We start from the raw sequence: 13,830 nt of genomic DNA on the forward strand, positions 1-13,830 counted from the left end.
AGGAGGCCTTTGGAAGAATCAATTTAGTGCAGGGGTTGAGAGCACAGCCCCTGGGGCCAGCCTGGCTGGGTTTGACTTCCAGCCCCATGATTTACTAACTGGGTATCCTTGGCAAGTTACTTTGCATGTTTTGTGCTTCAGTTTCCTTATCTGAAAATGGGAAGAGTCACACACACAGTTTTTTTCTTTTTCTTGAGGACTCATTGAATGAATCCCTATATAATACCTAATACAGTGTTTGGCTCATAGTAAGTTCTATATGAGTGTCAGAAACAAAAACAAATGTCAACAGCAAAACAAAAACAACAGCAAAGCCACCACCATAAAACCCACACAGAAACCAGCGCCCCCCAGAAATGATGAGGCAAGAAGGCAGGTGGCAGCTGTCAAGGTGGAGTGAGAAGTCCAGCTGGAGGTGGGACGCACTCTGTTTTCTGCTAAACAATGGGAATGCTCTGAGACCTACACTTTGGTTGGAAATGCCATTGAAACTGGAACACTGCAGTGGAGATGCACACTCGCATGTGGGCACAGCGAAGCTGAAAGTGCATCGTGTCTCCTCTTTCCCCCTGAGAGGCGGGTTAACTGCTCTCAACCAGAGAGAACAAAGAGGGGATAGACTGTGCTCTACAGTAGCTCAGAATTAGCCCTGGAAATGGAGACCAGCAAGTTCGCCATGGAAGCCATGAGTTTTCAGTGTTTCTCAAACATCTTAAGCCCACATAGAAAGCTCACTGAACAGGTGCCTGGTGGCTGCCCCACACCTAGTGAAAATCTGTGGGTTGGCTTTAACCCTAACACATACCCAGAGCACACGTTTGGAGGGTAGGTGGCTTCATGCATGCGTGTGCTGTGTGTGTGTGTGCTCTGTGTATGTGTACAGAGGAATATATGTTCATTTACATCTTCCCACTTCATTTCAAGCACAGAGCTAAAAAGCAGCCTAAACGTTTTTCTGATAAACCTTTCTGACTTCTGTAAAGAGAAACTCTGATTGCAAAGGGGAGAAGGGAAGGCTGAAGGAGAGTCAGTAAGAATGAGATGGGAAATGGGAAGATATTCATGTGAGACTCCAAATTCCAGGTCTGATCCTTGGGGGCAGAGTTAGCCTTTAGACACAATCCTTCCTGATTTCCGATCAATGGCAGAGAGGAAAATGGGGAGGGGGAGGGGGCTGCGCACTGTAGCCTATAAAGAAGGTGTTTTGTTTCTCCCCAGCCATCTGAGCTGGCGCAGGCAACTGTCCCTTCCGTTGGAGTTCCCTGGTGAAGGCCACTTCTTTGTCCACTGATGCTTTTTGTTGATCCTCCAAGAACATCAGTTACTGTGTGTGAATAGCTCCCATAGGGGTGCCAAGTGTGAAAGAACCCCTGCTTGTTCCCCTGACGGCAGCAGCGGTGTGCCCATGCCCAGACCTGACACATCATGCTTGGGGAAAGGGCAGCAGGCTGTGTGCTGGAGCAGGGCACTGGCTGGGTGTCGGCTTTCCTACTGCTCTGTAGGCTGCTCATGCTGGAGTCCTGAGCTCCACCATGAGTCCCTTTGGGCTGCCGAGCAAGTGGATTTCCCAAGGGGCCCATCGGCCTGCTCCACACAAGAGTTATAGGAACCGTAGAGCCCCAGCACAACAGTCAAGACCAGCATTGCTGCGGCCATCATCCAGACGACTTGCCAGTGCCGACAGAGTTTGGGATACATGACTTGTAGGAAATGAACCAATTCTTCAAGTTTGCTGTCAAATGAAAAACACAGGTGGAGGGTTTAGTATGTTGGGCGCATATACGATGCCCAGAACTTCCATCTGGAATACTCTCCATGTTGTCTTGAGCCGTGGTTCTCAAACTCAGCTGTGCATAGCGTCGTTTGGCAGCAATGATTCAAAATACCCCAGGTCTACTGAATAAGGATCTCCAAAGGTATGGCCTAAGAATCTATAGTTAAAATTTTTCCCCAGGAGATTGTGATGCCTCCAGCCTATAGCCTTTATATTGGGAGCGTCTAGGCTACAACACTCTGCTTATTTGTGTGATCGTTCATCCATTCACACAGGCCCTCATCTACTCATGAGATGGTCATTGATATCTGAACTCCCCCAAGCCCCAGGATACCAGGGTGGCTGACACATTCTCCCATGCAACCAGACAGCACCAACAGCTTTTCTGCACTTAGTGGTACCAGTGATCAGTTCCGAGTTCTAACCTGTCCCCCGCCTCCATGTTCAGACGCCTAATCTGTTGTCCTCAGTTCCACATCTGACTGTATCTAGAGTGGAAGGACTGTGATAAACTCCTAGAAGACTCTCAACGTCGAGTAATAAATTACTGGACAAGTAATTCAAGGAACCAGATCAACCTCAAGAGCTCACTTCAAACTGTCCCGGGGCCTCCAGCAACCTCTGGGTGACTTATTCAAGATGTTTTCTCAGTCCTATTAATCTTCATTCCCAAATAACCCCTCCTCCACTTTCTCTGCTCTCTCCACACTTTTCTCTCCCCTCTCATCTCTCTCTTTTCTCTCTTCCCTCCTTCCCTTTCAACCCTCCCCCTCTGTTTTTTGCCTGCTTCACTCCACTTTTCCCTCTTCCTCTTTTCCCCACTGCCTTTCAATTTTTCCACTCTTTTTTGTGGCCCCTTGAAAAGACATTTGGTCAGATGGTCTGCTTTGAAGAGTCCATTCTTAGAGCTCTCTGGAGAAGCCTTGGACACGTTCATTAAGCTAGAATTTCTTCCTGTTTCTAATCCCGGATCTATTTTAAAAAATAACAGTGAGAATACTGAGGATCACCAAATGAAAGAGGTGAGAAAAGGGACATGAGGTCTTTCTGAAGATCCTGAGGTTCACACAGACACTGAAATGTGCAGACCATTTGCTGAGAAGCAGAGAGCTCTAATTCAGAGAGCTAATAGCAGATTAGCTATTCTCTCTCTCTGCTATTCTAATAGCAGAGAGCTAGGTGCCTGACAGTGGTACAGAGACTCAACACATACCCTTCCGTAGAAAGGGATCAGATGCTCAGAGTGCCTGCCTTGGATGCTAAAGCACTGGTTGGTTTCTCTTCCATGTGGGACCCACTGATGATTGTTTCAGGAACAATTAAGCAAAGCAAAACAGTGAGTACATGAGCTGAGGTGAAAATCATTGGCTACTTTCACAACTGTTGGGGAGAGAGAATTTGGAAGTGGAAGCTTAGTTTCTTTCAGCCCCATTTAGTTTCTTTAATTTCTATTCAGATACAACTGGATGCTAAGACACAGTCTCTCTTTTGGGCTGTATTTCTGTGTTCCAAAACAAGCTGCTGGAGCAGGGAGAATCCCACTCTCACCCCATCCTTAAGTGGGCTGGCAAAGGAGGAGGGCAAGATCTGGCTTCGTGACCCTTAGCTGGTTACCCATTTCCAGCCTACAAAAGCTGTTAGAAATGGAATTAGATTAGAAATAGAATTCCTTTGGAAATCAATTTTTGGTTGTTCTGAGGTCTACCTACTCCTCCACTGGGAAGGGTGATGTTGCCGCCCCCTCACCTGGGCCTGGAGAGAGGGGCTTCGGAGATGCTGCTTGGCGAGCTCGATATGTCGTAATTTGGGGGCACAGTGAGTGACTCCCACCTGAGAGATGTGAAGAGTGAGATCTTGCTGAACTGTTTGGTGGCATCAGAGCAGGGGGCCACGATACGGAAAACCATCCTTCCACCACTAGTGGGTCAAAGGTGCATATTCACAGTAACTGGATGTAGTCAGGAGAAGGAAGGCTGGCATGGGATGTCATAGACCCTGCCCGGAACTGCTACCTAGAAGCTGAGCGTGGAGGGTATACTTCCAGCTGCCCAAGGACTGAGAGAGGGATTTTAAGTAGCTGGCCAGAAGAGCTGCATTCGCCCTCATAAGGGGACCTGCAGTTGAGAGATCCTCAGAAATGGTGTGAACATGTGTGAGCTGGCGGGTAGGAGGGGTGCTTTTCTCTGAAGGTCCCATAAAACACCACACTGAACAAAATCAGAAGGTCAACCTTAAATGCCTGCTAAGGCCTGGAACCCGCTCACAAGAAGACCAGTCAGGTAATACCTTTCCTACCCTTGATCTCCACCCCCTTTCCCAACGTTAGCTCTGGAGAGGTCAGGCGCTGCATTAGCACAGCTGCGGTGGAAGGCGGGAGTGGCAGAGAGCAAGAAGTCAGCTCTGTCTCCACTATAGGCTTCCTTCCTGAAGCAGAGTGGAGCAGGAGGCCAGGGGGTATGGGGAGAAGTTCAGGCTTTTGACTATTTCAGGGAACTGGCCATTTTCATTACTGAAATGAGGTTATTCTTGGGACTTAAACTTGACCAGAGGACTTCTATTTTCTGAGAGTTATTGGAAGAGTAAAGGAGTCTGCCTAATATCATCTTAACCCCAAAAATCCAGTGTGAACAGACAGTGGGAGAAAAGACAACAGTTCCCTGTTGCATCTTATGAGTCTCACTTGTTCCATGCATTACCTAAATGTCAGAAGACTGTGTTCTGTGTTTTAATATGGTTAAGATATTGGGTTGATTCACCCAAAGTTCACTTAAACTGATCCTCCAGAAAGTAATATTGACAACAGATTATATTATTACATATTATTATAATAGAGGAGAGATTCAGATAAAAAGACTGGTGTTTGATGCTGAATCTCTTAAATAAGGGGCCAGCTGCTGGGGTTAGCTCAGTGTTTTTAAAATGCACTAAGTAGGACATGGAACTTTTAATAACCTTAGACCTTGCTTGTTAATGAGATGCCAAAATTTCACGGGGGGAATCATGCTTGAGCACAGGTGCCTATAGGCAACTGTGTATGTAAGGGATTTGCGAATGAATGGATTGCCTGGCACTGAACACAACAGCTCTTGGGGCTAGTCTGGCTTTGGTGACAGGTGAGGAAGGGACCCTGTAACTGTAGGTGGGCAGTTTCTATGATAGCAGTGTCTGTCGCTATAGAGGAGATGATGCCACACTGCTGGGCCTGAACAGGTGAAGCTACACCATGTGCTGAAGGCCGAGGACCCATCTCGGGGCTGTGCTGATGCCTGGTATCCAGCACCTGAGGTACAGGCATGTTCATAAGACCAAGAAGTGAATCTGAGAGGGAGCAGAAGTTGGGAAAGAGAACGAGGCCTTTCAGTATCCTCAGCAGGACCAAGAGGATACTCTTGGACGATGGATGCAAAGGGCGGCCATTGCCATGTGCTGTTGACCAGGAGCTGGACAGAGGGGAAGCCAGGCACAGGCTCACTTCCTCTGGGATTTCATGAAATGGGAGGGACAATCTCCCAAGATCAAATTAGCTAGATAAGGATTCCAGCCCTGTGCTTTGTAAACCAGACTGTTTATATTCCATGTACTCTCTCTGTTTAGTTCTCTTTTGTTCTTTCCTAGTGTTTGGAAGGGTTAGAAGTCCCAGCCTGTGTTTCTGTTTTGAAGGGAGCCAAAGAAAGGGCTGAAGCCCAGGCCTGGGCTTGACTGCATTAAAGGAGAGAAGACAGTCTGGTGGCCTGGAAAACAAGAGCAGAGGACACCCAGGAGGGACAGAAGACCAAGAAGGATAGGAACAAGCCACTTGGAGTAGGGACTGTGCTTTCATTGTGAAAACTGGGCTTCTCTCCTTAGGGGAGGTGGTATGCCCTTGCACAGGTTTGTTTCCAATAGTGAAGCCCTTTCTCCAGCTCTCCCCTTGAACACTGGGGTTGACTCATGCAGGCTGACACCTCTCACTCTGGTTGAATCTTCCACCAACTAGGCTCTACTGGTCATTCCTATGTGTTTTGAAGCATGTCCATCTCACTTCTAATCGGCATTTTATTACCTTATTCATTGGGTGCATGTGATTTCCAGAGTCTGCCAGCAATGAGGCACAGACACATACCCTGTCCCAAAGGTAGCAGCTGATTAGATTAATTGATTAAGATGCAGGATCTACATTACCTTTATCTACTGTTACACATATCTTTCATGATTTAGTGGAAAATGCACTTGAAATATAAAGTATATTAAAAGGAAAAATCCAAGTATTTCCAAACCAAAGTGAAAACAATGTCCAGACGACCAAACTTGTTTGATCACCATGGAAAGAACCTGTCGGACACTTCCTTTGCCCCAAAGTTGAGTTCATCCCCTACCTCCCTGTGTTCTCTCTGTCCCAGCTCCCCTCTAGGGCTTCAGGCCAACTTCCTTGAACTTGGCTCTTTCATGGGAATGGTTGGGCAATGAGCTAACTGTGGTCCCTCACATTTTCTCAGCTCCTGAGAACTGCTGGTTGCTGCCGGTCCAGCCCTTCACAACCCCTGACCCCTCAGCTCTTGCAAACATCCTCTTATTAACTATTTGGGCTCTTTGGGATTTCCTTTGCCTCCTCCTCCAACATGAGTGCCCTCTTGGTTTCTGTTGGCTGCTCACTCGGGCCCTAGACCCACAACTGCCCTGGACTGGCACCTCCAGGGATGTCGTGCAATGAAATGAATTGGGACCCATTTCAGCAATGGCGAGGGCTCCAACCTGCTTCTCTGCTCCTTTTCCTCTTCCTCAGTTTCTTCTGCCTCTTCAGCTTCCTCAGGGCTCTCGGTCTTCTGTTCTTCTTCCTCCTTCAGGTCTTGAAGCTCCTTGGTCTTCTTTAGACCTTCCTGGTATCTGGGAGGCAACAACGAACAATTGAGTCTGGAAAGGCCAGGGGCAGAGCATCCTTTCCTGAGTTGCTAGAGGAGGCACTGAGCATCTCTGATGATTACACACTCACTTCCTGTGGTTCCACACAAGAGGAAAAAGCTGGGAAGTTCCACTGCATTCTATGGTGGCTCCTGTCAGGATGATTTCCCCTCACCCCTCAGCCATTCTTCCTGTTTATGTGAAAGTGTGACAAAAGAGGGAAAAAATATGGGTGCAGAGTCTCCTGGCTGGATTCTTCTACAAACCATTTGGGAGGGCTAAGGACTGTGTGGCCTTGGAGCCTCAGCTCCTCCCCTGTAAAAAGGAGAGGCTGGCACTCATTGCACGGATGTTGGAATATTTTGAGGAAGTGCCAGGTATATGGTTTGACCTGGGGAAGGTGACACCTGTCACACAGGCTTGTTGGGAAGCTTTGTGAAAGTGAAAGGCACACAGGTTCACAGTAAATGTTCACAAAGCTGATGGAAGCATTCACTCCCCTGCATTCTAAGTACGGAGGACAGGTGTGGGTGAAAAGACAGGCTTTCCAAGAGAAACCCTCTGACTTCCTTCTCCCAGGTTTAATATTACCTTGAACATACTTTTTGCTTGTCCTACAGCTGAGTGTTTAAGGCTAGCACAGTTGGGTTGGGGCAACCCCACCACGGTGCAGGTGGCTACCACACCGAAGCCCACAGGTCCCACGTCAGAGGGAAGCTGTATCTCCCTCAGGAGCTACTGGGAAAGAAGCTCAGGATGTGGTACCTGGACAGAGGTACTTCTCTACCTGGCTTAGCTGGGGCCTTGCTCAGTATTCTGCCTCATCAGTGACTAACAACGAGCCAAAAGTGCAATTGAAGCTCAATTAGAGAAGGGGCACTGAAAGTTAGGGGGCTCCTTTGACAGGAAGAAGGGATGGCTGAGGCAGTTCCAGGAAGTGGGGCTGCAGCTGCTCCTGGGCACTGCCGGCAGTGGCGTGACCGCTCTGGGCATGTGTCAGGAAGCCTCAGGCACCACCAAGAGGAACCCACCCAGGGCCCCTGATTTCCAGATCATTCTGGTGGCTTTCTGCCTAAAAAAGAGGGCAGCCTAGTTATTATCTACCACACCCTCTTGCCTCGTTTCCTCCTGTCTTTCCTGTGGAACAGTACTGCTCTTTCCTGTGTAGTTCCTTACTCAGGCAAGGAGGTCCCAGGGCCACGGGTTGCTTCCCTAAATCCTCTAAGAGACAGGAAAGGCCCGTGGGAAGGTATCTTTTGAGCAATGCCAGGTGACCTCAGGGCTGCTGAAGGCTGACTCACCCCTTCTTGTATGCTTCTTCCTCCATCCTGGCCTTGGTCTCCTGGCTAAACCCCTCCAGGCAGCTTGGAATCGGGACGGAAGCAGAGGCCTCACAATCCAGGTCCCCGTTCGTCTTCCCACTAGCAAGAAAAAGGAAGTACAGGGCATCCTTTCAGGGACAGATGGGACTTCTGAAAACCAGACCATGTCTTTGTCCTGTTCCTGGCCGGAAGTGAGGAAACTCATTCTGGATTGAATTTATTTCAATCTTTCTACCTTAAGATTTTATAAAGGCCTTAGTCCATGAATACTCCTTGGGCCCCCAGACATCAAGTACTGTACCAGCTTGCCTTTTTCCTCCTGCTCTCAAATCCACTTTTATTCTTATTCCAGGAGATGCTCTGAGTGGACAGACAGACATTGGGAGCTCCAGGGCACTAAGAGGAGGAAGATGGAGGTGGACCAAACGTTCAGAGTCATCCCATCCCTGGAGTCCATCTTCTGCTTCATTCATGTAAATATCTACCCAGTGCTAAGTCACAGGCACCTTGTAATGTGCTGGGGATACATTAGAAAACAAAAGAAAAGGTCTTTGCCAACACGGGGCACAGCAGGAGAGAATGCCCAAAAAAGGAAAGAAAAAATATGAAATTAATTACAAATTGTGATAACTTTTATGAGAGAAACAAACTCTGTGCAATGACAGAAAATAATGAGGAGAGAATCTGCTTAGATTGAGTGGCCAGAAAAGGCCTCTCAGAGATGGAGTAACTGAAGCACAGACCTGAAAGATGAGAAGTCAGCCACATCTATAGCAGAGGGAAGATCCTCCCAGGTAGAGGATGCAGGATGTGTGAACACCTCGGGATACAAAGGATGTGGAGATGTTTGAGGAACTGAAGAGGAGCAATGAGGTAAGAATTAACTCCTGGACAAGATTTTTGATGCCTGTGAGGTATCCAGGTGGAGATGTCAAGTTGGTAGTTGGATATACCAAAGTGAGTGAGAGAAGAGCTCTAGGCTGGAGATAGTCAGAATATAGAAGGTATTTAAAGCCAGGGAAATGGATAAGACTGCCTGGGGACATAGTATGAGGAAAATTGAGAAGAGGACCCAGGACCAAGCCACAGGCATCTCTGTCCTTAGTTCAGGTGGAGGAGGAGGCTGTGGAGGAGCTGAGAATTAGCAGCCACAGAGGTAAGAGGAGAACCCGGAGAGCATGGAGTCCTGGTAGCTGAGAGAGTGTAAGCAGCTCTTTGCAGGAAACTGCCCTCAGCAGGAAGCCCATTTTCTTGTCACTTTAGCAAAGCTATATTGTAATTAATTTTTTTCCTGTGACGATTTTTTTTTGGGAATAACATTTTTTACAATGTTGTGTTCGTTTCCGCTGTAGAGCAAAGTGAATCAGCTATATGTATACAAATATCCCCTCCTTTTTGGATTTCCTTCCCATTTAGGTCACCACAGAGCACTGAGTAGAGTTCCTTGTGCTATACAGTAGGTTCTCATTAGTTATCTATTTTATACATAGTAGTGTATATATGTCAATCTCAATCTCCCAGTTCATCCCACCACCACCCCTTCCCCCCTTGGTGTCCATACGTTTGTTCTCTCAAATAGGTTCATCTGTACCATTTTTCTAGATTCCACATATGTGCATTAATATATGATATTTGTTTTTCTCTTTCGGACTTACTTCACTCTGTATGACAGCCTCTAGGTCCATCCACGTCTCTGAAAATGGCACAGTTTTATTCCTTCTTATGGCTGAGTAATGTTCCATCGTATATATGTACCACATCTTCTGTATCCATTCCTCTGTTGATGGACACTTAGGTTGCTTCCATGTCCTGTCTATTGCAAATAGTGCTGCAATGAACACTGGGGTGCATGTACCTTTTGGAATTACGGTTTTCTCCCAGTATATGCCCAGGAGTGGGATTGCTGGGTCATATGGTAGTTCTAGATTTAGTTTTTTAAGGAACCTCCAGACTGTTCTCCATAGTGGCTGTATCAATTTACATTCTCACCTAGAATGTAGGAGGGTTCCCTTTTCTTCACATCCTCTCCAGCATTTATTGTTTGTAGACTTTTTGATGATGGCCATCCTGACTGGTCTGAGGTGACACCTCATTGTAGTTTTGATTTGCATTTCTCTAATAATTAATGATGTTGAGCATCTTTTCTTGTGCCTCTTGGCCATCTGTGTCTTCTTTGTAGAAATGTCTATTTAGGTCTTCTGCCCATTTTTTGGTTGGGTTGTTTTTTGATATTGAGCTGCATGAGCTGCTGCTATATTTTGGAGATTAATCCCTTGCCAGTTGCTTCCTTTGCAAATATTTTCTCCCATTCTGAGGATTGTCTTTTCGTCTTGTTTGTGGTTTCCTGTGCTGTGCAAAAGCTTTTAAGTTTCATTAGGTCCCATTTGTTTATTTTTATTTCCATTACTCTAGGAGGTGGGTCAAAAAAGATCTTGCTGCGATTAATGTCAAAGAGTGTTTTGCCTATGTTTTCCTCTAAGAGTTTTATAGTGTCCAGCCTTACATTTAGGTCTTTAATCCATTTTGAGTTTATTTTTGTGTATGCTGTTAGAGAGTGTTCTAATTTCATTCTTTTACATGTAGCTGTCCAGTTTTCCCAGTGCCACTTATTGAAGGGACTGTCTTTTCTCCATTGTTTATTCTTGCCTCCTTTGTCACTGATTAAGTGACCATAGGTGCATGGGTTTATCTCTGGACTTTCTATCCTGTTCCATTGATCTATATTTGTTTTTGTGCCAGTACCATACTGTCTTGATTACTGTAGCTTTGTAGTATAGTCTGAAGTCAGGGAACCTGATTCCTCCAGCTTCGTTTTTCTTTCTCAAGATTGTTTTCACTATTCGGGGTCTTTTGTGTTCCCATACAAAAGGTAAAATTTTTTGTTTTAATTCTGTGAAAAATATCCTTGGTAATTTGATAGGGATTGCATTGAATCTGTAGATTGCTTTGGGTAGTATAGTCATTTTCACAATATTGATTCTTCCGATCCAAGAACATGGTATATCTCTCCATCTGTTTGTGTCATCTTTGATTTCTTTCATCAGTAACTTATAGTTTTCTGAGTACAGGTCTCTTACCCCTTTTAAGCCAGGCACCCCCATGCTCTACTCATCTCCAGCTCACGCACACCTTTCAAATCTTTTAATTACACGATACCTTGCCTAACTTGTTGGTTCTTTCCGTAGATCAAAGAGGTAGAAATGAAGAATAAGTAATTAACAGATGACCAGATCTCTTCCCTAGCTTCCCCTTCAGTAATCTCCCAAACAAACTGTGTGACCAAACTGTGTGAACAAGATAACATCTAGAGTGAACGAGCCTGCATGCAACGGGGGGATGGTGACCACTCTGACCCCCATTCCAATGACTAACTGAGATTACTTCCCTCCTTCCCTTTAAAAGTTTCAAGGCTGAGCAGAATCTTTGGAGGTGGTTTTTGGGGACACTGAGTCCACCATCTCCCCAGATTGCCAGCATTCTGATTAAAGGCACCGTTCCTTTCTACTATTTGTGAGTAGTGATTTTGTAAGCAGCGCGCAGTGGGACCCCCCTTTGATAACAAAAGGAGAGCGTGTCAAGGAGGGAGCATTAAGTGTGTCACGCACACACTTTTGAGAGCCCGAGTCAGATGAGTACAGAAAAGGCAACTATTGGATTGGATAACATGGAGGTCAAGAGGAGCTTTGGTTACACGGTAGGAGCAAAGACAGATTGGAACGGACTGAGGGAAGAATGGGAGGTGAGAAAGGGGGAGACGTAGACAGGAATTTGACAAGGACAGGGAATAGAAGACTGTCAGGGAAACAAGTAACTGAAAAAGTGGGTCAAGGGATGAAGGCACATTTGACTGTGGATAGAAATGATCCAGTAGAGGGGATGAGAGAAAGGGGAGGACCAAAGGAATAAATTCTTTGAAAAAAGAAAGTAGGGACAGACCTTAGAAAGGTGGAGAAACTTCTCCTTGGTCATAACAAAGGGAGGAAGGAAATGAAGATGGTGAGCTGGGAGTTTGGCAAAGGAAGATGAGAGGGATCCTCCTATCTGATAGCTTAAATTTTCTCTATAAAATGGAAGACAAGGTCATCTGCTAAACGTGAGAGGTAGGGAGGTCTAGGCAGGCTTGAAGAGGGAAGAGAAGGTGTAAGAATCATGGGGTGGGGGTGGGGGGACACACGTGCTAGAAGATCACAGTAGGATGGCTGATGGTGCTGGGAGCCCATTTGAGTTATGAAATCATGAGTTTAAAGGAAGTATACTGGTGGCCATGCCTTCTCTATAAATCCTGCAGCTTACCTAGGTGTCTGGAATCCCAATGGGAGTCTTGTCATGGAGGAGCCCTCGAACGAGGCAGAACAGCGAGCAGAGCTTTTCAGCCAGGACTCTGAAAGATCACAGCTGCCACCCTCCCCGACCTCTTAGACAGGCTTTATGAGTGAGTCTCCTCATTCTTGGCATCAGTTTCCCATGTCTTAGTTTCCCTCAGACCTTGTAAAATTTACATTTCATCAGGCTGGAAACCAAAACCCATTGTGAACAAGAAAGATAATGCTCTAAAAATATCAGCTATTCATAACATTTCTCCTTTTTAAAATTACATTATCCACTCCCTTCCATGCGATCTTTGCTTAATGTGCCGTTCCCTATTTGTCCTAATGACTGGAACAAGAGCAGAAAAACACAGCTACAGCCAAGGGTAGGGAAAGCAATTATTTTATGAAATATGGTAGGGTGTAAAATGTTTACTGTTATTTCCTGACCCTTAGACTGAGCTTATACTTCCTTAAATATCTTCTCCAACTATCTGGAATTTTCTCCCTATGCATTTTAAAGACTGTTCAAATACCTTTTCCTTTGTGGAACTGTTGCTAATGTTTTCCTCTGTCTCACACCCTCTGGTTAAAGTTGATATCTCCCTCCCTTTATACCCTCATTGCACCTCTTTTATAGCATAACTTGGAGCTAGGGCACTTTTATGTTTTATACACATGTCCATCCCTCCATATGACTGTGATTTCAGGGAGACAGTCAGTTTGAATGGTGCTTGGTACATAGTAAGTGCCTTTAATTGTTTGCTGAGTTGTATTGACTTCACCATGGCTCATCTCATCCCTGCCCGTTAATCTTACATAATGGGCAGGTCCTCTATGTAAATGACTATTTCCTGAGAACTCAGTGCTTGGGTTGAGCTGAAGGAATCCCTATGCATGCCTATAAACGTGGAGCTGAGCACAGCTTGTGCCCACCTAAGGACTTCTGGGCTAGACACTCATGGATCTTGGCATCTATTCCTAGGCCATAATCTTGCATGCTTTCTTTTGGGGATGATTACTTAGAATAAGGCTCATTGTTCTCTCATGTCCACTGGGTCAAAAACATTTGTCATTGTGCTCAGCTCTCAGTAACATGAGGGGCTGTTTAATCAAAATGTGTTGTGTGACCTGCAGATATGGTAGAGTCTATTTTTTCCACATGGTTAACAATATTTGAAAGTGACTCCAATCCTTTCCAATGGACAGATCTTACCTTCTCGGGCTCATTTAGGTCTCTAAGCCACCCCCACTGCCGAGGCTCCCTCAGACAAGCCCAGCCCGGGGGAACTGGGCTACAGTAGCTTCCTTAATCTCTGTTACTCAATCCCAGGTTTCTGGGGTCCACTACTAGTTGATTGAGGGCTAATCCATTCCAGAATACTATCAGCAAAGGGGAGTTGTTTACTGTATATATTTAATGTCATAAAACCTTTAAGCAATTTATCTTGAGGGCTCCCAAAGTGTACCAAATGGTTATTTTACAAATTAGAGTGAAAATTTGCTCTGTGATACAGCAGTTTAATGGCCCCCTTACGAAAGCAGCCCT

General features: G+C 45.8%; 1 protein-coding gene across 2 annotated transcripts in view; it reads right to left on the minus strand.

Moving 5' to 3' along the window:
- Positions 1 to 1,488: 1,488 nt before the first annotated feature.
- IRAG1 (inositol 1,4,5-triphosphate receptor associated 1) overlaps positions 1,489 to 13,830 on the minus strand; it is a 115,930-nt gene continuing 103,588 nt past the window's right edge. For both annotated transcript variants that reach the window (XM_065881554.1, XM_065881555.1), the window contains 3 exons: positions 7,954 to 8,073; positions 6,506 to 6,637; positions 1,489 to 1,732 (listed from right to left, as the gene is read on the minus strand). In XM_065881554.1, coding sequence (XP_065737626.1) covers positions 1,489 to 1,732; positions 6,506 to 6,637; positions 7,954 to 8,073 — 496 coding nt within the window. The remainder of the gene's footprint in view (positions 1,733 to 6,505; positions 6,638 to 7,953; positions 8,074 to 13,830) is intronic.

Source organism: Phocoena phocoena, chromosome 8 (assembly GCF_963924675.1).
Source record: "Phocoena phocoena chromosome 8, mPhoPho1.1, whole genome shotgun sequence".
In the NCBI taxonomy this organism is placed as follows: Eukaryota; Metazoa; Chordata; class Mammalia; order Artiodactyla; family Phocoenidae; genus Phocoena; species Phocoena phocoena.